This window comes from Arvicola amphibius, chromosome 6 (assembly GCF_903992535.2).
Source record: "Arvicola amphibius chromosome 6, mArvAmp1.2, whole genome shotgun sequence".
Taxonomy (NCBI): domain Eukaryota; kingdom Metazoa; phylum Chordata; class Mammalia; order Rodentia; family Cricetidae; genus Arvicola; species Arvicola amphibius.
This window is the reverse complement of record NC_052052.2, coordinates 143,833,007-143,859,744: the sequence shown is the minus strand read 5'-3', so window position 1 is coordinate 143,859,744 and position 26,738 is coordinate 143,833,007. Positions and strand designations below refer to the sequence as shown.

The window sequence follows — 26,738 nt, the reverse complement described above, 5'->3', positions numbered from 1 at the left end:
GTTTGTTACTGTACAAGATTTGCACCATTGCATATCTTGCAGGCAGGACACCACTGTTGATCCAAGGGGTTGTGGCTGGGCTGGTGTTTACAGTTCTCTTATGCTAGTGTGCAGAGTACCTTCCTACTTTGTCAGATATTAAAATGACTCCCCCTCACCAAAGTGGCTACCTCAGCTTGCTTCTTATGTCCATTTGCTGGGACTATCTTTTTTTCACCCTTCTACCTTGAGGTGATGTCTATCTTTGATGTTAAGATGTGCTTCTTGGATCCAACAGAAGGATGGATTTTGTCTTCACATATATTCTACTAATCTTTGTATTTTTATTGGGTAATTAAGACCATTAATGTTGAGAGATATCAATGAGCAGTGTTTGTTAATTCCTGTTATTTTGTTGTTGTTATTGTGATGGTGGTGGAGGTGTGTGTATGTGTGTGTATGTGTTGGGGGTGTTTCCCCTCTTTTGATTTGCTGGTCTGGGATTATTTATTCATTGTGTTTTCTTGGGTGTGGTTAACGACTTTAGGTTCAAGTTTTCCTTCTAGTACCTTCTGTAGTACTGGATTTGTAGATAAATAGTACTTAAATTTTGTTTTATCATGGAATATCTTATCCATCTATGGTGATGAAAGTTTTGCTGGGCACAGTAGTCTGGGCTAGCATCTGTGATCTCTTAGTATCTATAGAATATCTGTCCAAACCCTGCTGGCTTTTAAAGTCTCCACTGAGAAGTCCTGGGATATTCTATTAGCTCTACCTTTGTATGTTACTTGGTCCTTTTCCCTTGCAGCTTTTAATATTCTTTCTTTATTCTGTACATTCAATGTTTTGATTATTATGTGCCGAGGGGACTTTCTTTTTTGGTCTGGTCTATTTGGTGTTCTGTGTGCTTCTTGTTCCTTGATAGGCATCTCTTTCTTCAGGTTAAGGAAGCTTTCTTCTATGATTTTGTGGAAAATTTGTTGAAAATTTTCCTGTGCCCATGATCTGGGTTTCTTCGCCTTCCTCTATTTCTACTATTCTTAGATTTGTTCTTTTCATAGCGTCCCAGACTTCCTGGATGTTTTGTGCCAGGATTTCTTTTTAGATTTAACATTTACTTAGACCTGGGTATAAACTTATTCTATCACATCTTCAATATCTGAGATTCTTTCTTCCATCTCTTGTATTATGTTGGTGACACATGCATGTGAGCTTCCTATTCAAGTTCCTAAGTTTTTCATTTGCAGATTTCCCTCGGCTTGGGTTTTTTCTTTATCAATTCTGTTTCCACTTCAGGTCTTCCATTCTTTTATTCATCTCCTTCCACTGTTTGTGTTTTCATAGTTTTCTTTAAGGGGGTTATTAATTTCCTCTTTAAGGGTGTATAGCATATTCTTAAAGGGAGAGGTGAAGATCTGTAGTTAGCTTACCTGCTTCTCTGGCTGCAGTTGCTGTAGGTTCCCAGGGGATGCGTCAAGAGTCATTGATTAACACATAAACTTTAACAATAAAATTCTTATTCTTAACAAAAAGTTAAGAATAAGGAAAAGAAAGAAAAAAAAACCCTGCAAGATTTGATCCACTTGAGACGCTTAAGAATGGTGCATCTATATTCTAAATAGTGTACTTACCCGAAACATTTGCAGATAATTTCATTAAAAATACTTTGCTGTTGGGTGTTTTAATCACCTTTCTTCCCATCCTTCTGATGCGAATGGTACCATTAAGAACATACGAAGTTATTACTGAAGATTCTTCACTGAGACGCAGAGTCCACATGCCTTCCCAAGTTGCCACTAAGAAGTACACTGATCATAAAGGTTTTGCTTCTGCTACTTTTTTGTATGTTAAACTCTACATAAGTGGAGAACGTTCAAGCCAGGGTGATGGCGATAATGTTCACATCTACACTACACTACATTGTGAACCTTCTGTATCCATGGGAGGACTGGTTCCAGAGTCACCCCTGGGTCTAGAAATCTAAGGATGCTTTATCTCTCATGTAAGATGGTGTACGCTTGATGAACACCTCTTGCATGCATTAAAACATCTTTAGATTTCTTACTGCAACTAATTCCATGTGGATACCATAGAAACATCTACTGTATTGGATAGTTTAGGGGATGATGGCAAGAAAAGGCTGTATGTGCTTAGCACAGGTACTATTTGTTTTCTGAATATTTTCTCCCCACAGTTAGTTGAATCCTTGGATGAAATATGCATACGTACGGAGGAATCACTGTCATATTTTAATTCAACAAACATGTCATTCAAGCGCCTTTAAGAATTGTAAACCGGAGCACAAGATTTCAGGAAAAACTATTATTTCAATATTTGTGGAATTTGTGAATTTAATTTGCAGGTACTATATGCTTGACTGAATATATTTTCGTGATGATTTAGACATTATTCAGAGACAGAGAGTGATGTTCAGTTTGTCCTAGTTTCTTGTGTAATTGTTTTTAGCTACTATATCATTTTGTGAGATTGGCACTTGTCAGTAGAGGAACACCCTCTCAGGAGAACCCTACGATGGCTAATAAAACATTCTGTTGCTCACATGTGGCTTTGTTTAAATAATGTTCTACAAATATTGGGGCATATTCTAGTTTATGCTGTATTTTTAAATACATGATTTCATTTGATACATCTCTCTCATGGCGATTATCTGCAATGAGCAGGCAAGATAGACACAGAATCTACATGTCTTTCCGAAGTCACACTAAGAATGAATGCTGACTTCCACAGGTGTTGATTCTACAATGATTTTCTTGCCTCAGTGGCCTGAAGATATCTAAGTTCTTGAACAAAGAGACACGCAGAGTGCCCTTCTGCAAAATCCCAAAGAGCTGTCAAACAGTAGATGCTTAAGTAGCTTAAGTAGTCTCTGGGTCAAATAAGGCCTGTTCCCAGCTACGGGAGCCCAATTTCCCAATCACTCCTGATTCCAGCAGATGTACTGGCACTAAACAACGTTTACAGCTCACTTACTTTGAACAACCAACTCTCCAAGATACAAAAGACAGAACCATTGTCATAGAACAACCACTGTTCTGCCCTGCAGGAAGTGAAAATAATCTGTCAAGGACGTGAGTCAGACATTCCTACACAGAGTGAGATGTGTAAAGGTAGCTGATGGGGAGAGGAGGTCATGATGAGCAGGGATTGATGGAGTGATGTTAGATCCCTGGCCTCTTGACTTTTCTTTGCTTGCAGCTGCTACCTTGATGGCAGGCTGATGAGACCTGCAGCTGAAAGATCCTGAGAGCTGGGTGTGGCTAAGTATTTCTATATAAGCTGCCCCTGAGTACAATAAAGTGGCATTTGGCATTGGCATTTGACATTCTTGTATCAAAGATGACCCACGTTCGAGTCTCTCTCGTCTGTCTCTATCTCTGTGTTTATCTGTATGTTTTTAAGTCTACAGGTTTAGTTCCCTGCTTGAGTACCAGTCCTGTATCAGCACGGGAGCTACAGGACTGTCAGTTTTTACAGGAACGTTTGGGTTTTTACAGAGTGACCTCTGAGGTGACACAAGAGAAACAAAAGGTATTCATCAGTGTCCACAAAGGGATAGAGAAAATGTGGCATGGCACATGCAAATACCAATAGGCTATACTGTGTGTGTATGTGTGTGTGTGCGCGCGCGCACGCACAAGCGCTGCACATGCACTGATTCCAAGGGACTAGGAGAAGTCCAATTTTGGTGAACTTTAAAATCTAAGTTCTTTATCAACAACTCAGAGTCTGTTTGTTTGATGAGTCTCATGTAGCCCAGGCTGGCCTTGAATTTACTTTGTAGCTGAAGTAAATCACAAATTTCTGATCTTCTTGTTTCTGCTGCCCAAGTGCTCAGATTGTGGGCATGTATTACCCAGTTTATGTATTGCTGGGGATGGAGCTCTAGGTTTGTGTGTTCAAAGCAAGCACTCTATAAACTGAGTTACAATCCCAGCCCAAGAGTAGAATCAAACCAATGACCTTCCAGTTAGCAGTGTACCTCAATATCCAACTGAGCTGTGGTCACAGGCAGTATGTGGTTTTTATTTTGACAGTTAAGATGAGGGGCCAAGCAAGGTGGAGCAAAGGTCTTAAACAGACCTCAGGTTGTACAGAGGTTGAGAAAACTGTTGAACCATGACGGATAAGGTAGTCTAAAGCAAGTAGGGAGAGGAGAGGAGTGTGAAAACAAATGGATGAGATCGTCAGATTGAAACTTTGGAAGACGTGATTCTTTACTGGATGTGGTCGGTTAAGGGTGTGGAGAACAAAGAAATAATTCCAACAAGATGACAGTAGCAAGCTCTGGATCTCAGACAGCCTGTGGGAAAGAGTGGACCCACGGGGCTGACCCTCAGTCCCCTCAGCCCCTCCTACTCTTCCCCAATCAGAGTTTTTCTTCTTCAACACGAAGAGTGCCTGTTACTGTACACAGTTGTCTGTTGTTTTGTTTTTGTTTGTGGTGGTAATGATGGAACCTGGTCAGCTACCATGATGGGTGAGTGCTGTCCCAGAGAGCACTATCCCCATTCTTCGTCCTTGACATTACTTGACCACTGGATATAAGATGACTTACATTACATAGATAAGACTATAATTCACCCAACTTTCAAGATACTGCTTTATTTTTTGACAGCAAAGAATTAAAACATCAGAAACACGCAGATTATTAACAAACATAACACACATCTACACAACTTGCTGTGAAGGACTCATCAGTGGGTGTGGCCAAGGCCAGTGAAAGGGAGAATTTCTTTTGGCACGAGCATATTTATGGAAGGTGGCCGGGGCTTCCAAATCTAAGACCTCTAGCTAATGCTGGAAGGCACTCTGAAGGAGAACAGCAACCTTGTGAACCCCCATCCCTCCTGGGTAAGTATAGCCTTTAATTCACTCAACGGAAACTCATCTCTTCGCTGCTCTCACAACCAGCCGTAAACCCAGGACAGAAATGTCAACGAGTAGAGCCACAGTCACTTCCTAAAGACCATGAAACACACTAAGACTGTTGCACCAACTGGAAGTAATGGACCCCTTGGTGAGATTCGTTTTGAAAATGGACTATTAGAATATGTCGTCTTCTCTGTTGTAATACATGTCTGACTCCACAGTCCCCAAACCTGCACAGGAGTCAACTCTATTCATCCGGGCCACATCACTTCCGCTTTTCTTCCTTTTGCGTGGCTCTCCTTCCTGTATGTAGAACCTCTGCGAAGCAGGGGTGCTCACAGCTGGGAGACCTTCTGCAAACGGAGCCTCTGCCCTTCCTGGTTCAGCTGCATCTGAAGGGCTGGCAGCGGGCAGGAGCCGGTCACTCCGTAGCCGTTTTCTTATTTCTTCTTTTTTGGTCTGAAAAGCGATATTAAAGAATGGGAAAGAACCCTGGCAATCTTATTTTCTTCACATTCTCATCAATATTGCTTGTCACGACCACTTTCACTTATTCTGTTTGACTATTTTGTCTTGGAACAGATGTTTGTCGGGGAACCATATTGGAAGAGACAGACACAGGGTCTACCCCCATAGAGTTTATAGTCCACTCTGTGCTCTCCAGGCCACCAAATAAGGAGACAGAAATGAAGGAAGCTGGAGTAAAGCCATGTCCCTCAGGAATGACAGGCTTTGGGTTGTAGATCCCGGTGCTGACCTGAAGAACCCATGCTTCGCTCAGTACCCATCCCTACCCGGTTTGTCCTCCTCCCGCTTACCCCGATGGAAACTTCCCCCACATGTGACTTAATCCAGAGGGTTGAATAGTGTTTATTGAGGGAATATAGACGAAACAACAAATTTCAGCTGAGTTCACGGTTCTACTTCATTCCTGCACAGCACAAAAATAATTTTCAAGAAAAAAACAAAGTGTTGAGCCCAGGAAGCACACGGGCCATTGAGCTGCAGTGCATCAATGCACGTGTTTTTGTCTTAAGGCTCCTGATAGGCTAGGCCTGGCGGCTGCTCATTTTAGCAGGCAGTCAACCCCACCCGACCAGCATCCACGGCCCTTACCTTTCGGCGCTCCTCGGCCGCCTGCATCTTTTCCTCTATGTCTTGGATCGTGAAATCTTTTACCTCTTTCTTCACCTTAAGTTTTTTCAGTCTGGCTGGCGGCTTTCTCAGTGGCTTCTCAGTTGTGTCCACCTGGAGGAAGACATTTTGCTTTTAATGGAGAAACGATTATTACCTTGGCCTAGTGGAGATGAGCAGGCAAGAAAAAAACAGCTTCAAGTGCAAATTTCAAGATCTAATTTTTCTAGTGGCAGAAGGATGCAGCAGAAACATGAAATGTGTTAAGAGCAGAAATACATTTATTATTATTATTATTATTATTATTATTATTATTATGTGTGTTGTGTGTGTGTGTATATAAGGGCTTGGATGTGTCCCTGCATGTGGATGGAGGTCAGATGACAACTTTGTGGGAGAGGGTAGAAGGGAAGAGAGGAGAAAGGGAAGGGAGCAGAGAAAAATGTATATCTCAATAAAAACAATTAAAAATTCTCACAAAAAAGAAAATGCATGCCCAAGAATATTTTAGAATTCTCTTTTAAAACAATGGAGTGTGAACTACAGTCACCAATGCTTCAGTCCTCTCCACTGGATAATGGACTCAGCCTCATGTACAGGTTTGTTGTCAGAGGGGTGGGTCTCAGGTTGGGCTGCCCACAGAGTCATCTAGAAGATTCTGAAAGCATGAAAGCCAAGCCCGATGCTCAGGCATGAGTCCAAGGTAGGATCTGGGTCCTGGAAATGTTGGAATCTTCCTAAGTGACTTACACCAATGTAAGGTTAAAACCTAGCACATTGAGTTACAAAACAAACAGGGCTGTGTGCTGCTGCCCCGGCCTCTTGCCAGCCTGGCTTACACTGGCCCATGTGGATCTACTACAAAAGAGAGAAAAGTATTGTGGTGTGCTTGTGGCTTGTGACATGTGATTCTTTTGAGAAGGTCCTACTCAGGCTCCCCATTCCATTCCATTCCATTCCATTCCATTCCATTCCATTCCATTCCATTCCATTCCATTATATCCTATGTTAGAAGAGAATTTACCTTTAATTCAATTAATGATATCAAAATTCAAGTCCATCATTGTCATGAATAGAGTTCATCCACAATATCTTAAGCTAATCATCCTGCGCACTCCCTTGTTAGACAGAAGTCAGAACTCATTCACCTCTGGTGACTGGCTCATTAAGGTAAGTTGTAATTTTATTCCCACGGGTATTAGCATCATGGAGTTACTGCATCTCCCTTAAGGGGGCATCACTTAGCAACGGAATGTTTCCATACGTCTTCCTCCATTTGAATTGCTCTCCCATCTTTTGACATCATTTTCTTTTTTCTGTCCCCAGAGGCTCATCTAGAGCTCAGAAATAGCCCCTCCCCATCTTTATTGCAGAACTGTTTTTCTCATATTTTTCAAATACAGTCAAATATTTGTCATCATCCAAACCGTATCGGATCATGGTGATATTATGAAAATGTCAAATGACACTTTGCTTTTCCGTGACTGTGATAAGATACACCAATGAAAGGAACGTCAGGAAGGAAGGGTTTGTTGGCTCACAGTTCAGGTACAGACCCTCCTGCCAGAAAGCCTTAGCTGCAGGAATGTGAGGCAGCTGGTCACACTGCATCCACAGCCAAAGCAAGAAGAGTGATGCTTATCTCCAGCTCGTTTCTTTTTCTAACAGCCCAGAATCCTAGCCCAGGGGATGGTGCCGCCCACGGGGGACAGTATTTCCACCTCCAATGACACAATCAAGATGCGCCCACTCAAAAATTATTTTCTCAGGTGAATATATATATATATATTCTTATAATTTGACAATTGAGATTTTATATATATATGTATGTATATATATATATATAATCTTATAAGTTGACAGTTGAGATTATATATATATATAATCTTATAAGTTGACAATTGAGATTAATCATCAAGTATGTTATACAATTCCTTTTTAACTATCTTGTTTTCCTATTTCCTCTTACTGTTGGCTGTCTGGTGATAATCTTGATGTCTGGCTATCTCTTTTCATTTCTGCCCATACCTTCTGCAGGCCCTACTTTGTTTTGTATGAAAAGAATGCCACTTTGGATTCAATCCTTGAGTTCTCCCGTACAGAGTAGAATATTAGCTTAAGCGGTTAGTGAGTTGATCTACAGACCATGCTGAGGTAATCACTGCCAACTGCTTTCTCTACAACTTTGACTAAACTTCTGGTCTCTACTTTCACCTTTCTGTTTCTTGTCTTTTAAACTCACTTTTTTCCCTCAGGCTCCTTCTCCATTGCTCCCCCGCCCCCCCAATTTAATTTCTCTTTTATCTATGTGTCAAGTGATACTGGGAGCCTTGGTTTAAAAACAAAGGAATAAACAAAATATTTAGTTCCTTGGTGGCATTTTAATTGTATTTTAATAAATAAAGCTTGTCTGAAGATCTGAGAGTAAAACAGCCCTGCTGGTCAGCATTACAGACCAAGTAGTGGTAACCTGCACCTTTGGTTCCGGTAGCCACACTAGTTTGCCAGAGAAACCGGGCGGTGCGTGCCTTTAATCACAGTGGTGCACGCCTTTAATCTGAGCCCTAGAGAAGATTGCAGAATGGGAGGAGACAGCTCTCATCCACAGTCTCATTCTGAGATTCCTGGAGGCAAGGTCGCCATTTTGGACTGAGGTCGAGGTAAGAGTCAGTGGTTGGCTGCTTGCTTTTCTGATCTTAAGGTGAACCCCAGTTTCTCTCTCTGAGCTTTTTATTAATTATGCTTCATAGTTCTCTTCAGAGTTTTATATAGAACATATTAAAAATTTTATGGTTGTAAACATGGCTCAGCCTGAGTAAATATCTGGAATTTTTTTTTGATAAAATTCCTATAAAAACTGGGCACAGTGGGACACACCTGTTAGACCCAGGGATGAGATGGCTAAGGAAACAGGGTGAACCCTGGAAACTGGGCACAGTGGGGCACACCTGTAGTCCCAGGGGTGAGAAGGCTAAGGAAACAGGGCGATCCCTGGAAACTGGTGGGCCTGCATATGTGACAAGCTACAGGTCAGTGAGAGACCCTATGTCAAACAGAGATGGAAGCATTGGAGGACTGGTATCGGAGGTTTTTCTTTGATCTCCACATGTATGCCATGCACACACATGTGTATGAACACACACACACACACACACACACACACACAAAGTTCACTTAAATAAAAATTTAGAGCTTGAGATCTCCACTAAATTAGTTAAAATCAGAGGACAAATATTTTTCACATTAATGTCGAATGGTGACAAATAAAACAGACAAAACAATGAAGAAAAGAAAGAGCACAACAATTTCTGGAACGTTCTTCTTCATGGTTGCACATATTCCCATGTAGGCATATCTGCTGGAGCTTTGGTAGTTTTTCCTTGTGGGTAAACTAGTTTAGTTTTCTATTCTACAAGACAACGCTTAATAAAAATTCCCGGGAAGATGAAAGCTTGTTATTTCCTGGGACTTATTATGTCCAAATTTAGTCAAGCCTAGGGAATGCTTTATTGGCTTCATTAATCATTAATGATCAGGGTGATTCTGAATCCACCGAGAAGCATAGCGCGCAGAGAACTAAGCGAATTTATAGAAGAAAAATCTGGCTTAGACAAATGATATCATTTATACTGTAGGTCTTATATACTGGAAATAATGAGTTGTGATCAATTATATTTTATTGCTAATTTTAAGTATAAACAAATGTTAATTACAAAATCACTTGCCATGACATCGTACGACTCTCCATTTCTAAATACTTTGCTTCGGCTTTGTATGATTCCTTGAACAATTAACTCTTCCAGAATGTCTGATGACTTTGGTCGCTCCCGACTTTCCAGGAGTTGGGGTTTATTGATTATTCCATTGGCGACTGGGTCTTCAAAAAAAAAGCATAAAGAAAGAGAAATTTAAGAATAAAGAGTTTATTACCCAAATGCTAAATGGGGGCTGGAGAGAGAGCTCTGTGGGTAAAAGACCTTATTGCAAAATCACAAGGACCCAAGTTCGAATCCTCAGCACCTGTGTAAAACATCTGGCATAGTTACCATGCCAACAACCACAACACTGTAAGGGGACAGGGAATAGAGACAAGGGACTTGCTGGCTGTCACTCTAGTTCCAGCAGCAAGAAACCCTGTCTCAAGAAAACAAGGTTGGGAGTGATAGAACAGGACACCGGGACATCTTTTTCTAGCTTCATATGTACCTGCACACACTCTAGGGTACATGACATACACATGCACCATCTTCACACACATACATGCACAAAGTAAATATTTAAAAACTGATAAATGGGTACCTTATACGAGTCGCTGAATCAAATCTTATCTCGACACTTTTGTATAAATATCTAATTTCTTTTAAAATAATTTTACCAATTATCTATCTATCGATCAATCTATCTATTATATTTTATTTATGATCTAACAAATAAAGCTTGCCTGAAGATTAGAGAAGCAAAGCTAGCCACACTAGTCAACCCTACAGCCCAGGCAGTGGTGGCACCCACCTTTAATCCCAGCAACCACACTAGTTAGCCATAGAGGCCGGGTGGTTGTAGTGCACGCCTTTAATCCCAGCACTAGAGAGGAATTTAAGATGGATGAGACAGGAACTCCCTCTCTTTTCGGTCTGAAGATTTCATAGAGGCAAGAGCTCTCTTTCTAGTGGCTGGCTGCTTTGTTTCTCTGATCTTTCAACTTGAATCCCAGTATCTGTCTCGGGGTTTTTATCAGTCGTGCTATGTTTACTTATTTATTTTATGCATGGGCATGCATGTAAGTGTGTGTTATTGCATGATTGTAGAGGCCGAAGGAGAATTTGAGGGAGCTGGTTCTGTCCTTCCACCATGGGCATTCCAAGGACTGCACTCAGGTTGCTAATGGCCATCGCCACAGCCCCGGTATCTGGCTTCCGTTATAAAGCTCTGTAATTCTTTGAAGTTCAAGTTTTCCCTGCTGTCTTTACAAACACATCAGCATAATCTATTCCTTACATAGCAAGTCTCATGTGTACAGAATCCAGCCCTGTCCCCGTGCTGCTACGGACAAGCCTCTTTGTTGTGACAACGCGCATGCGCTCGGGTCGGGTGACACTGATTTGTTCCGCTAATTACAAGGCTCAACTGCAGCTGAGGCTGGGGACATCCTCCTGGCGACTCCTCCGAGCTGCAGTTTGGTTTCTATGCTTTGTATACAAACGGTAAACAGCATGAAGTTGCCAAGGGCTGGCTGGTTCTGCAGCCCTGGTATACAGTTCAACCATCTGCTAAATCTTCCGAGGAGAAGTCTGCCTTTATCGGAAAGAGTCCTTGAAGGGGACCAGAGCTGGAGCTAGCGCACTGGCAGCTTAGATCTCACTAATGATTTTAAAGATGAGCCATGGAGCCAGTTACAGGAGCAGATTTATGACCTGTATTCTCGAGACCAGCCTCCTCACTGCAAATCACCCAGGCCCAGAAACAGCCACCTCCATACCACCAGATCATAAAATAAAAGGTGCAGGCTTGTGGGCCTTACAATGGCTCTGCTTCGCAAGTCATAACTGACACTGTGCAGAGCCCTCTGAAGTGAACTCTCTTCAAAAAGTCCTCTGTTCAGTGGACGGGGGCTTTCGCAGCTGTTCCTAAACTCAGTGGTTACAAATACAGCGTTCATGGCTTTTTGTGGTTTGAAAACATATGTAGAGGCTGCTCACGTGCCGGCCAGCTGTTTCTCATTTCAGACATTAGCCCCCCCTCCCCCCCGTCACGAGAAAGTGTTCAACTGAAGGTCACCTGGCATCACTAAAGGGCCAAGCAGTGCTTTCCTATGCTGCCTCTTCAGCCTCGTAGGTGTGTGAAATGGAGCCCATTCTCAATGCAAAGTGCTCTGCACCGAGTCTGATAGAATGCACCGAAGCTGGGCGGTGGTAGTGCACACATTTAATCTTAGCATATGGGAGGCAGAGGCAGGTGGATCTCCGTGAGTTCGAGGCCAGCCTGGTCTACAGAGTGAGTTCCAGGACTGCCAGGGCTGTTACAGAAAGAAACCCAGTCTCTTAAAACAAAATGGAACAAAACAACAATAACAAAAAGAAAAGCGCTCAAACATGTAAGCGGACTGGAACCTTGGTAACAGGGACGAAAAGCCAATGGAAAGGTCACAGGTAAATCTCTCCATGGAATTAGAGTGATTTCATTGTCAGTATTGTTAAAATGCGGGCTTGCTTAGAGTGGGGGCACACGTCTGTAAGCTTAGACATTAGGAGGTGGAGGCAGGAGAATTAAGAGTTTCAAGTCCTTCCTGATTATTTGAGACTCCCTCTCAAAGCCAAAATAAAAACAAATAAAGAAAAAAGTGAACTTGCTAGGAAGGGTTATTAACATAGTAATAGCTACTAATTATTGAGTGTTTATTCAACTGTATGCTAAGGACCTTATATTCTGTATCACATTCTGTTGTGGAAAATGTGCTGAAATGTATTACATTTGTTTATGCTGTGGGACATTTGTTTAATGATTCAACATTCTTTTATGTTGCATTTGTTTAACTCTGTGAAGCTGTGTTGCTTTGCCTGCCTAAAATACTTGATTGGTCTAATAAAGAGCTGAACAGCCAATAGTTAGGCAGGAGAAAGGATAGGCAGGGTTGGCAGGCAGAATAAATAGGAGGAGAAATCTGGGAAGAGAAAATCCAGGAATGAAAAAAGGAGAAGGAGAGGAGGACATCAGGGGCCAGCCACCCAGCTACACAGCAAGCCACGAAGAAAGAAGTAAGGAAAGGTGTATAGAATAGAGAAAGATAAAAGTCCAGAGGAAAAAGGTAGATGGGATAATTTAAGTTAAAAGCTGGCTAGAAATAAGCCAAGCCAAGGCCAGACATTTGTAAGTCCCCATGTGTATATATATTTGGGATCTGGGTGTCAGGTCTCAAAACATAAAGAGCAGGAGTATATAAACACCCAACTACAACATTCAGTTCAAACACTGTGAGAGATAATATTCTCTCTATTTTACCGATAGGCACACTGATGTGATAGTGGCTAATTTATCAAGGGATAAGTTAGCTAGTTATAGTAGTAGCTAGGGCCGAATCCAATTTCAACACAAGTTCTCATCCTCACTATTCTCCCTCCTGCCTATGATATATGAGAGCTGAACCACAAGTATTCCATCTTTCTCCCAGATGTTTCCAAAAGGATTGTCACTAACATCAAGAAATGAGTGTAACCATTCTAACCCAATGTCTTGTGAATTTACTCATCTAGACAGAGGCTCTTAGGACATGTCAATCATTTCAACTCATTCTACTGGTTTTTTTGAAACATTGAAGCTTATTGGGGTAGGGTTAAAAATAATCCTCTGTTTCAATTTTATTATGAAGTACATTCATGATTTCTATCATTACTTTGACCAAATACCTGGCAAAAAGCAACTTAAGAGAGGAGGGAAGGTTTTAGTTTGGCTCACAACTGGGAGAGGTACAGTCATCTCGGAAATGAAGGCAGGACATTGGAAGCACCTTGATCTGTAGTACTAACCAAGATGCACAGTCTGTGCTCAGGTGGCTCCCTCTCCCTTTCCTCCATGACCCCAGTTCATGGGATGGTGCCACCCACATTCACTGTGGGTCTTCCCCCCTCAGTTCATCCTGAAATCATCCTCAGAGACACAGCTGAGAAGTGTCTGTCTCTGACACGTCTTAGGTTTTTCTTAATTCTACAGAGCGGACAACTGAGATTAACCATCATATAAAGAGAGTGCTTAATTACCATAGTAAATTTAGAGAGTGTAAAGCTACCCAAAATGGAGAAAGAGTGTAGGAAATGAATGGCTGGAATGTATCAAAGTCTTAAAATATAGAAAAGAGGCTGGGAAGATGGCCTGGCAGCAGGGGACGCACTTGCTGTGCAAACTTAAGGACTGGAGTTTGTACCCAAGAACCTGAATAAAAGCTGCGTAAACGTGATTGTACACCTGGAATCCCGGCATGCAGAAAGCAGAAAAGGGACTCCCCAGAGCCAGCTGGCTAGTTCAGATAGTAAGTTCTGGCTTTCTCAAGACACTCTGCTTCTCTCTATATGGGAGACATCAATTGAAGAAGTTACCTGATACCAACTTAAGGCCTCCATACAAACACCTGCACCTGCTCACGCACGCACATGTTCTCACACACACACACAAACATCATTTTATCAGCTAGATCCCCGAGAACTGGAGGGACAAGTGTTAGTGTGTTACCTGATATGGATGCTGGGAATGAACCCAGGTCCTCTGTACCAGCAATAATGGCTCATAACCACTAAGCCAACACTCTGGCCCCTATACTCTTTATTTTCCTATCTTAACTTGTAGTGAGAGAAGAAATGCCAGGGACGTGGAGTAAAAGTTTCCCCCTAAACTAAATCAATGTTCTTTCCCTCCAGGTCTGTGCGGCTCACTTTGTTCCAAAGGCAGACCAACTATATAAATAAGATATCATCACTCAACCACAAGGGAGAGCTCAAAGGAGGGGAAGCCACAGCATTGCATTAGAAAGGCCACAAATAGCTTTTTAAACATCACACCAGATAATAATTACTTCTTTTATGTTTTACTGTGCACTTGCTTGTGTTGTGGATGGGGAGAAGGAGGGGGACAGTTTAATGAAGGTTTTATTTATTCTTTCAAATGCAAACCTATCCCTTAGGAAGACAACAGCACGGGGGCTTACATTTCCTTAAGTCGTGTGATTTCTACTCCTAAAATGTGTTTTCAATTCTCAACAAGGGCGCTTGCTGCTCTTGTTGTTTTAAGATGGCTTTAATTACTTCACCCACAAAATTAATGGCTAACATTATTTACTCACATGATAAAGGCCTAAGACTAAATTCTTATGTCTTAGAGATAAGAACTTTGCCATTTAAAGTACACTAAGACCCCAAAAGAAGGGGTCATCAGATACATACACTATAGATTTAGAGGTCTACCAGATATCTGGTGGAGAGCAACAAGAACAGAGGCAAAGGTTACCTGAATTTACTCTTCCATTTATTTCACTCGGAGGTGGAGAGTTTTCTGGAATAGTCCCAGGCAGGCTTCCCATCTGGGTTTGCTGGTCCAGATTTTCAGCATTGTCTGCAGTGTCCTTGGGCTGTACAGCTTCTGTTTTGGGGCTGCAGTTCTCTTTGGAAGAAGTCACTCTGGCACTAGCCTGTGAAAAGAGAACAGTTTGGTGAGATTTCTTAGGAAAACTAGAACAATCTAGCAGGGTCTGATTTGTGAGCACTTACCAATTACTATCTGCAGTAGTCTGATTAGTAATCATAGCCTGTGGGTGTCATGTTATACAATGAAGTGACCTCGCAGATGCGATTAAGTCCTGCTCTCAAGAAAGTCAGGCTATTGGAATTATTCATGTGAACCCCAGATGCAATCACAATTGGGGTTTTTTGTTAGTTTTTTAAATAAGAGCCAAACAGAGAGAGGGTTATGATTTGAATATAAAAATGTCCCGAAAGGTTGATATAGTGAAGGCTTGGTCCGAACTGGTAGCCCTCTTGAGAGGTGATTGGACCATGAGAATGATAAATGCAATGGCTCCTTGGTGAATCATTGCTGAATGGACTCAGGGTGTGGTACATAGAGAAACAGGTCATCGAGGGGGTGTCTTGTCTCCAGACCCCTGCTCTTTGGCTCTCTCTGTTTCCCAGTTTCACTAATATAAGGAGCTTTGCTCTCCCGCAAGCTCTCTGCCATTATTTTTTGCCTCACAGCAAAGGACCAAGTGCCCATGGACTGAAACCTCTGAAACTTCTAGCAAAAATAAATCCTTCTCATTTAAGTTGTTTATTCCAAGCATTTTTGTCATAGTAACAGAAAACTTACTAACATGGGAAGTTACTGATACTGAGAAGTAAGTCATGACTGTAGCTGCTCCCTAGTGTGCTGTTCAGAACCTTATAGAACTGGATTATGGGAGAAACTTGGAAATGTTTGGAACTAAAGGCTAGGGAAACCCTAGAATGCTGTAAGCAGAGTTCAATGGGAAATCATGAAGACAGCACAGAAGTTCAGAATATCAACAGAAATCCTGATAGTAAAACTGTTCCCACAAGGCTTCAAATGGAAATAAGAACTCTGTTGGGGATTGGACAAGGGCCCGTGAGTTTAAATTCTGGCAAAGGACTTTACTTTCTACCCATGCCCTGAGAGTTTGTATAAGGCTAAATTTCAAGCTGGCAAACTAATCTTCTAGAGATCGTTCAGGGGAATAAAGCATTCACATTGTGGCATGGTTATTGCTTGTTTCTTTTAGCCCAATTTATAGTGAAACCTGATAGCAAAAATCAGAGTAAAAGGAATAGAGAAATTTAGACAGAAAAGGACTATGTTTATGGTTGGTAAGGAAATCAGCACCATTAAAAGAAAGCCAAGTCCTTGGCTTTGAGGTAATAGGAAAAGTACCTGGAAGCCATGAGGAATTAGCCTGGTACCATCCATCAATGCTTCATTATAATGATTGGAAAGACTTCTTTGAAATGAGAGCTCTAGAGAACCCGCCTGAAAAGCATCTTTCTCTGTTTAGTCATTCATGTACACAGACATCAAAGGGTATGTCCAAGGAGACCTGATTACTTCCTTAATGTCACTCATGCCATGCTAGTTTTCCAGGTATCTAGAGCTTAAGGGTTATGGGTGATGGAAGCTTCCACCAAGATTGCTCAGGAAAGCCTAGGGAGCCAGGTATTTGCACGGCAAAGTTAACATGCTTGCCTGAAAAGGCACAGGCTGTAAGGGTAAAGCCTACACTGCACTGGAAATCATTGGATGCCAGGAAGACAAGAACAAGGAAGAACATCTTCTGGGGGAAATTCCTGGCAGCCATCATAGCCACCTGGGGAAGGCACTTTGGGCTTTGGCCAAAAAGGCTGTGGGGGTGGTGTTGACCAATTTCTTGAGGGCCACATCTTGCTGCAAAATGTGTCTGATGTCCAACCTGAAGAACAGAAGTTCCAGAGTAATTTGGACCCTTCCTTCCCATTCCTCACCTTGGAACAAAAATGTTCAATCTGTGTCATTGCGTCTTAGAAGTGTATAATTTTTATCATTTTCTATTATTTCTTTTGTCATTACTAGAGATTAAATTTGGAGTCTTGTTTGTTGGTTGTAGGCAAATGTCCTATCACTGAACTTTATCCCCAGTTTATGGAATTTTTTTTTTTTTTTTTTTTTTGGTTTTTCGAGACAGGGTTTCTCTGTAGCATTTTTAGAGCCTGTCCTGGAACTAGCTCTTGTAGACCAGGCTGGCCTCAAACTCACAGAGCTCCGCCTGCCTCTGCCTCCCGAGTGCTGGGATTAAAGGCGTGCGCCACCACCGCCCGCCAAGTTTATGGAATTTTTATGTGGACTCACAGCTAAGTGTTAGAGGGAAATCTTAGTCTAAACCCAAAGGGAGGGACTGCTAGATACATGCCACCATCCTGAGCCTTACTGGGGTCACCAAGATGAACACGTTTACAATCATTAATCAGGTGGGAAACTAGAGATACCACTGTTTAAAAAAAGAGTATATTTTAAAATACTGGTTTTGTAGTTTAACATGTAAAGAAACCCATTGAAATAACCAAGGGAAAAAAAGACGATAGTGATGGTTAAGTCTGTGCCGATTAGGATAGGCTGTCGTAGCCAGTTTCTCAGTAAACCTGTAATCTAAGTATTACAGTGAAGACATTTGTAGATATAATTGCATCTACAACTAATTGACTTAAGGTAGAAGAAATTCTTTAGACCATGAGCATGGGTCTCTTCTAATCAGTTGAAAGGCTCCTGGAATAGCTCCAGTGTCTGAGGGAAAAGAAATTGTGCCTATGGACTGCAGTTTCACCTCTAGCCTGCCCTTTCTTGTACCAGCCTATAGAGTCTGGACATTCATGACCAGTCTCATGTAGGCATTCTTATGTCATACACTTATCTTTCCACCCACAAGCCCATCCACCCACTCACTCACTCAGTCATCCTATTGGGTCTCTCTGGTAGCATCCTGACTGATATAATAATAGAGACTCGGTAGAAAATGATAAGTAACCTCTCCTAACAGAAGTATTTACCAACATGTTAGTATTATGACCTCCTAAGTGTATTTGCTCATATAAGACTTTAAAAAGGTAAATTAGAATTTGCCAATGAAAAGCAGTTCAGAATCGTGCAGTTATTGGGGAGCAACAAAATAAAAGAGCGCAATGAAATGCTTTGCACCCACAAGATGACTACGGTGGAAAAGACAGACAATGACGAGCGGTGGTGAGCGTGTGGGGAAGCTGGAGCCTGCATACGCTGCTCTGAGCACACAGAACACTGCTTCCACTCTGGAGAGCAATTTAGCAGTTTCTGCAGAAAGTTAATCATGGAGTAACAGCAAGATATGGAAACTCCACTCCTGGGTTTATACACTAGCAAAATGAAAATACTATTCAGCTCAAAACTTACGCACGGTGCCTATAGCTACTGCTCACAATCCTCAGAAAATGGAAAAGCTCAACTCAGATATCTATCAGCTGATAGTTAGGGAAAGGAAAGGTAGTATAATCATTCAAAACATTATTGAACAATAAAAGGAAATTAAATACTGCCACAGGCCGTAACATAGACATTTAAAAACTTTTTTAAATGAGAGAAGCCAGTCACAAAGACTATTCATGCTCAGCCCAAGTAAACTCAGCGGCACAGGCAGGCTCAGAGACTGTGTGGGTCAAGGGGATAGGGTGAGAGAGGGGAAGAGGATTGGCTGGTTGCTCATGGGTAGTCATTTCTTTGGGGGAGGGATGTACTAAAAATAGGTGACACAAATGGCTGTCACCTGCATATTTTAAAGATGAAATGTATAGTGCATAAATTATACTATAATTAAAATGTTAATAAAAATAAAATAGACCAGATTTCCTGTGATTTGTATATGTATTTCTCCCACGGACAATAAAGTAGAGACATTTGCCTGATTTGACCTCATTCTATTTAAAGGTGAAGAGTAGTCGCTTATGGACAATAGTATGAGTTCATTATATAGTTCACCATGTAACCATACCACACTATATTTAGTCCATTCCTGTGGACTTCTAATTTTCCAGTATTATAAGCCAGGCTAGAATTATACTTGTTCACATGCATATTTATTAACTGCTTAAGTCAGTTTTAAAATTTGTTATATTATTTAAAAAAATTGTCGTATTATTCACAAGTAACTTTGTGACAGTTCCTAGATGTGTACATCCTAGCTGAAAGGCCATGCAAGTTCAAAACCGTAGGTATTTCCAGAGAGTTCTTCATACGCACCGCATCAATCCGTACACCCTGATGTATTGCTTATATAGTCTGCAGGCCACGGTCACAGGACCCTGGTCCCTGATCTCACAGCAAAGGAAGAAAAATGTAATGGGTTTTCCTTCCACCTGTCCTTCGTCATAGGCATTGTCATCAACACTGAGAAAGCAGATTCTGAAAAAGAGCTGTCTTGGTTGGGACTCTAATTGTTGGGATGAAACACCATGACCAACGCAGGGTAGGGAGGAGAGAAGGCTTCATCTGGCTTATACTTCATATCATCGTTCATCACTAAATGAAATCAGGACAGGTAGGTAGGACCTGATGTAGTTGCCATCGAGGGGTGCTGCTTATTGACTTGCTCCTCATGGCTTGGTCAGCCTGATTTCTTGTTGAATCCAGAGCCACCCGGAGTAGCCCTATCCTCAATGGGCTGGGCCTTCCCTTAACAATCACTAATTAAACAAATGCTGTACAGGCTTGCTCACAGCCCGGACTGATAGAGGCATTTTCTCAACAAGGGGTCCCTCGTCTCAGATGACTCTAGCCTATGTCAAATTGACATAAAACTAGCCGGCACGAGAGTCTTTATGTATAACATACCCACACCACACACAATATATAACATGAACATGCATATGTACAGCAAAGGAAAGCAAGATTGCTCTAGTTTATTTTCTGTAGCCATGACAAAAACACCCTGAATGAAAGAAGTGTAGGGGAGGAGAGGATTTGTCGAGCACCGCACCCCCGAGTCGGCGTTCAGCGTGCTGGCACCCAGTTCGCAAAATTCGGGCAAGGGGCAGGAGGTTAAAATACACAAACACAGACAGACAGAAAGACAGCGACACGGGTCATCCTTGAATTCCCCAAGAATGCCCCCTTTATTGTGTTCAGGGGCAGATTATATAGTGATAGCCATGCCCCAGCCAAACCCACCAGAAACCACTCTCCTGCCATCAGGAACTCCTGAAGGTCTCGTGCTCAGAACAGCTGTAGGCACTCAGATCAGGAGATTACAAGAAATTCAGGATCTAGGGTCTCACTGCTCCCAACAAGGATTTATTTGGCTTATACTTCCAGGCTGCAGCCCATCACTATGGGAAGTCAGGGCAGGAGCTCAAGACAGGAACTTGAAGCAGAAACCAGGTAGTAATGCTGCCCATGGCTTACTCTCGGGCTGCCTTGAAGGTCCGTGTTTTCCTGTACAGTTCAGAACCACCTGCCTGGGGCTGGTGCCTCCCACAGTGGTAGGCGATTTCCTACATCTACATCAAAACAATCTTCCCACAGACATGTCCACAAGCCAATCTGATCAAGGCAATCCCTCATGAAGGCTTCTCCCCTCAGGTGACACTAGGATGTGCCCATCTGACAGAGGAATCCAAGACAGACACTGTGGGATGCTTTCCTCTCAGGGCCTCAGAGCTCTGGTTGAACTTAAAGATGTATAATCCTCACTGTGAGTTCTTTCCCTAGTTTTCACATATTTAAAGCCAGTGATAGTGAGAGGCATATTTTCACATTTTTGTATTGTATTGCATTTTGTAGACTCACTTAAAAACAAAACAAAACAAATCCCAGCAATGTACCATATGACATGTGAGGACTGATTTTTGTCATATAACATTTCTAAGCTGAGCTACTGAAAATGGAAGAGGCTTAACGGCAGCCACAGCAGCCAGCAAAATGATGATAAAACACTTAGAAACGGAGAGAAATTTTGAGTGTTCATAGACCGGAAGAGTTGGCTTTCTCCCACATGTTCTGCAATCTACAGCTTGGAATGGATTCAAACACGACCACTTCAGATGGCCTCACAATGGCTTCCTCATCACCAGAAAGGCTTGATTTGGGATGGGAACCCCAGGGTGGAGCTCTACCCATTTGCGTTTACAGACAGGTGCTTTTGTGTCCTGGTAGTGAAAGAAAACGTGAACATTTTTTTTTAAAGTATCTCCTAATACACCAGCCTTAAGTTTCTAGAAAGAGATGAAAGGTTTCTCTCTTTGGAAAACGAGGACCACCTTTCGAATGTCATGTCAACTCATAACACAGTGGAGGAATGTTGGCCCCATTTTGTAATCTAGATTGATGTAGTTGTAAGTCAAGACACCAGCGATACTGATAAATGATTGAATCTGTATACGCTGGGGATGTCGCCCACAGTGCTCAGCTCTCCCCATGCGTGCACACTTTACATTTCCACACCATTACATATTACATATTGTATTAACCTAGCAGTTTTCCATAAGAAGGGTACTGGGTGGGATGATAGAAGGAGGGTGGGAGGTTCTATGCTGTTCCCAAGGTGAAGTTGTCAAAGCATAGGTTCAATATGTTCGACGTTTCAGATTGACCTTTTTGTATACTTCAATGCCTTGGGGCTAACATTTTTTTAAGTCGGGTTTCACATTAAAAACTTACAAGGCCCAAGCTGACAGCTGTGTGAGAGAGTCACCAGCATTAAAAAAAAAAAAAAAAGACATTGGTTTCAACTTTACACAGGTGCCTGTTGTTTGCTTTTTGAGGTGTGTGTGTGTGTGTGTGTGTGTGTGTGTGTGTGTGTGTAGTGTGAGTACTGTATGTACTTCTATAGCTTCTTTTGGGAAACATATTTTCCAAACAGCTTGGCAGGAATCGGTTGTTGATACTCTCTAAGCTGAAATTGTCAATCACTTAATGAGCAGAAGCTTGTATAAATGCATTGCCTGTGGACCTGAGGGTAGACTTTGGAATTGGAATTTTTGCTAGTTTACTCTTAGTAATATAATTACAAATAGGAACCCCTCAAAGACACTCAGGAATGACTCTTTAACAGGATTCAAGGGGGCCAAGAAATGGCTGAGCAGCTAAGATGCTTGTTGTGCAGACACGATGATGAGTTTGGATCTCCGGCACCCACACAAAAAGTCTGAGTGTGGCGGGATATGTCTGTATTCCCGGTGCTGGAAAACAAAGACAGGAAGATTCCAGGGGCTTGCTGATTAACAGTGTAGCCAACGAATGAGCACCAGGGTCAGAAAGAGACACTTTTAAAAAAAGGCTCAAGCCAATGAGATACTCAGTGGGAAAAGCACTGCTGCCAAGCCCAAGGACCCAAGTTCAATCCCTGGGACCCACATGGAGGAAGGAGAGAATTGACTTCCACAGGCTGTTTATTGATCTCTGCTGGCATGTACACACAATATAACAATGCAATATAAATACTTAGTGACCAACAGAAGGAGGTACTCAACATCAACCCTGGCTTCAACCAAAGCATGGGCCATGCACTCCCTTCGCATACATGTGTATACACACAGACGTGTTTGCACATAAACACATATACGTAATGTTTTAACAAGTAACTTAGTCCTTTTGCAGTAAAAAAGCAAGATTTATATCAGATGTTAGAGAAAACCTATAAAGAGTCCTTTTTGAGCACTGTCTTAGTTACGGTTTCTATTGCTGGGAAGAGACACCATGACCAGAGCAACTCTTATCCGGAAAAACTTTTAACTGGGGTGGCTCACTTACAGTTCAGAGGTTAGAGGTTCGGTTCTCTAGAAGATGGGGTTGCGTGACCTGTACATGGAGAAAGGAAACCCTGATGGGGGAAACCATCAGGTGCCGTGACTCCTGGGGAGGGAAAGGAAGTAGGTACTTCGGGGAAATGGGGAGGGAAAGGAAGTACCTGCTGAACTTCGGGGAAATTTTCTGTAAATGCGATGTGGGAAGGAGCAAGCTGGAGAAGGTGTTGAGTCAGCTCAAAGATGAACATGGATGGCTATGCTAAGGATTTTATGTCAGGGTGATAATGACATTGTCATGACTTATTTTCTGTTCTTATTCTGTGTGGAAGCATGGGTGTGAGTACTTTATGTGAATTAAATTCTCTTAATCCTCATAAGAATTCAACGAAGATAAGTATTACTATTTCTGCTGTTTTATAAATAAGGAAGCTGGGGGCAATGTAGAGGTAAAAGGATTGGCCTGTAGTCATGCCTGTGGCACACTGTCGCGTCTGTCAATTGAAGCAGGAGGACCCAGCCTACTGTGGGCAGCACCATTCCCTGAGCAAAGGGTCCTGAGTTGTATAAGAAGTCCAAGTCAGCATGAGCCTATGAATGAGCCAGCAAGCAGCGCTTCTCCAAGGTTTCTGCTTTAAATCCCCCCCTTACGTCTCTGTGTGACTTAGAAGGACTAGTGTATTTGATACTTGGTAGGACTTGACTTGTGGCCCTGACACCTGGTCTATATAATAAAACTATACTTGGTGATAATTATACTTGAGCAAATGAAAGTGGATGGAAGAGAAATTTGAAGTGAAAATTTCCTTATGCATAATCACGCCTGCAAAATAAATTTAAAAGATATTGAGTCCTAGCATAGTAATTCTCAATGACATGAATGTATTTTTGGAAAAGGAGAGGGAAAATGCATGCCTCCGTGTTCATCCAAAGCAAGACTTAGTAACTAAGATGGTCAGAGAACTTCTGAGGATCTCATGCACATGTAAAGGGGAAGGACCTTCAAAGAGAGGAACGCAGGTAGTAAGGCTGGGTTAATGCAGCTGGGGTGGAGATCTGCAATGAGGAAGGGATTTAAAGCTAGTCAGTGCTGCTGAGGACCAGGCCTAGGAATGGCATTCCACAGGGAAAAGCATGGGAAATGCGGGCAGGTATGAGCGGGCCCAGAAGCGAGCGCTGGAGGTCATCTGGCCTGGTGGACCAAGAGTCTGTTAGAGAGGAAGGTTGGTACAGAGAAGATGACGTTAGCAAGAAGAGATGATGGGCTAGTATGTGATGGGGAGATGTTTCTTGAGAAATCAGGTGGCAGTGTGCTGGTAGAGCAGTTAGGAGGCGACAGGAAAGGCAAATGACTCTGAGCCCAAAGTCATCCTTGGCTATATAAAATTTTGCCTCAAAAAAGGAAAGAAAGAAAAGTATTGACACCTTTAACACAGATAGTCACTGTTTGAGAACAGAAAGCAGAGCCTAGCATTTGCATGGGTGGTATCTGGACACAGGCTTCTTGCAGAGTACCAGACTGAGTCTGGAGTCACAACTCTGCATCCCAGTTGGCTGGCTATTTATCTGTCTAAAGATAGGGTCTCAGGTGGGTCCAGGCTTGCATTGAACTCACTGTACAATTGAGGAGGACCTTGAAATCATGATCCTCCTACCTCCACATCCTCAGTGCTACATGCATGACCAAACCTGATTTATGCCTTGTTGGGGATGAAACCCAGGGCTTTGTGGATGCTAGGTCAACACTGTACCAGTTGAGCTACACACCGTGCCCTTCAGATTTGCTTCTTACATCCCCTCCAAGAGCTCAGATGTGCCCCTCATGTGCCAGGTGCTATCACTGGCCCCTGACCAGAAGCTCAGATGTGCCCCTCATGTGCCGGGTGCTATCCCTGGCCCCCGACCATGTTCACACTGTGTCTGCTGAGAAGAGAGTGTATGCTTTTCACACAGGAGCCCTAAGAATGCCTTTTGGAAACGGTGGTCCTGAGTGTCAGTGTGCTGCCACTGCCAGCCTGGGAAAGGGGGCTCCACCCTTCAGAAGTGGTTTTGATGGTGAAGTGTATGATGGACCTCTCCTTGGGTGACCCCATTGAGATGGGGTCTTGATATCAATGAGGTACCCATTCTGTTGGTGAAATTATAACCATCCTGATGGAAGAGAAAGGCATTCTACAGAGACCCTGTGCTATTCCCTCTGGCTAGCAGACTATTGAGACATGATTACCAAGATATTGGGGTCTCAGGCTAGGAGGAGAGAAGAGTGGGGAGTTGGTGTCAGGCAGGTAGGCTTTGCCTCTTCCATAGACCTGGCAACTTGCCAGATCACTTCTGCTGTGGAGCCGAGACCATAATGGGGTCAGTGATGGGAAGGACCATACCTGGATCAGGACCGATATCAGTCCTTCTTGCCATGAAAATTTAAACTGCATTTCTGTGTGTGTTTGTGTGTGTGTGTGTGTGTGTGCACATGTGTGGAGCTCATAAAATAGTTTTTAGGTCTTTCCTTCTACCATGAGGGACCAGGGTATTGAACTTAGGTATTCAGGCTTCACATAAACACCTTTATCTGCCAAGTGTCCTAGCCATCTGTTTAGACCGACATCCCATGTCAGAACCCCAGAGATGGACTTGGGGAGTCACTGCACCTCTTTTTTTTTGTTGTTGTTCCTCTTCTCAATGTGGTCATATTGAAAAATTTAAAGGTTTCTCTGCTTTCACTCTTAATTTTATAGGTGGCCAAGCCTGGCTCGTTATGGCTAGCAGGGCCTAAGCGCCCTTCTAGAGTGGGGGAAGGATGGTAAGCAACCCAGCTGTTCTGCCCCTATTGCATTGTGGGAAATTCCCCCAATATCGCCAGGGAAATGGCACGGACACAAGCTTGAGGCACAGTGGAGAGACGGGAAGGAGACCTACAAATTAGGTTCCCTTTGTCTCTGTACCCAGTGAGCTACACAGCTCAGAGGATGTAGGTAGATGGTTAGCAGAACTTCGTGCTGGAGATAAATACAGAGAACAGGAATTCTGGAACCACCAGTTGCTGGCAACTGCCAGGAGCTCCCAACTTCCCCTGAGAAACCAGGGTGATGGGCAGAACCACAAGCCCTCCTGTTATTCCTCATCTGCGGGGGGTATGGGCACACACGTCTGTCTGCTTGGATATAGATACATAGATACATGTACTCTTTCTTGATTTGGAGACTCCAAGCATCAGTGGCAGAATAAACATGCTTGGTTCTCATTCTGTTAGGTACCTACTAAGAGGGCGGTAAACGCCAGACTGGCTCCAGACAACTCCAGAGCTTCCTGAATGTGGAAGTGTGGGAAATCCTGCCACTATGCTGTGGTTTTGTCTTCCTCAGGTCTTCCCCACCCCCTCCCATTTCTTTCGTACCTATTTCCCTTCTGCTCTCTCTGACAGTGTCTTGCTATGTAGTCTCAGTATGCACTCTGTAATCCAAACAGGCCTCAAATTCAAACTGGAAGCAATTCTCCTTCCTCAGCCGCCTGCATGCTGGGTTTCCAGGCGTGTGCTCCAACACGGTCTGTGATTGTCTTTTACCTTGGATCCCTCTTCCCAGCCCTTCCTGGGTGAGGGCACGCGGCTCTGGCTCCGGTCGCCTGCTTGCTGGGAGGGTCCACATCCCATCGCGCCTCCTCTCTAGGCAGCGCCCGGGGAGCTCCTATCTCGTCCGTGAGTCCCGGTTTCCCAATCCCGGCCCAGCGCTCCCTCCTCTCCCCCCACCTCCAGGCTGGGCTGTAGGTGCTCAGCATCTGGGCAGTTGCTGGGAACTGTTGCCACAATAAACCGCGTCACGCAGACCTGGGACCTGAGCAGTGATGGGACTTCTGCAAAGGAAAACTAGAAGATCTGAGAAACTATCCAACCCCCTACCAGGATGCAAATTAGTGTCTCTTCAGGAGCGGTAAGGAGGGAGGAGC

The 26,738-nt window shown here is 43.0% G+C and overlaps 1 protein-coding gene across 1 annotated transcript; it reads right to left on the bottom strand.

The window, feature by feature from the left end:
- Positions 1 to 5,046: 5,046 nt before the first annotated feature.
- On the bottom strand, positions 5,047 to 26,445 carry Stmnd1 (stathmin domain containing 1). The gene is made up of 5 exons (XM_038332457.1): positions 26,359 to 26,445; positions 14,998 to 15,178; positions 9,732 to 9,883; positions 5,989 to 6,120; positions 5,047 to 5,331 (listed from the first exon to the last, which is right to left on the bottom strand). The coding sequence occupies exons 1-5, from the start codon at positions 26,443 to 26,445 to the stop codon at positions 5,047 to 5,049; spliced, it is 837 nt and encodes a 278-aa protein (XP_038188385.1).
- Between the last annotated feature and the right edge of the window lie 293 nt (positions 26,446 to 26,738).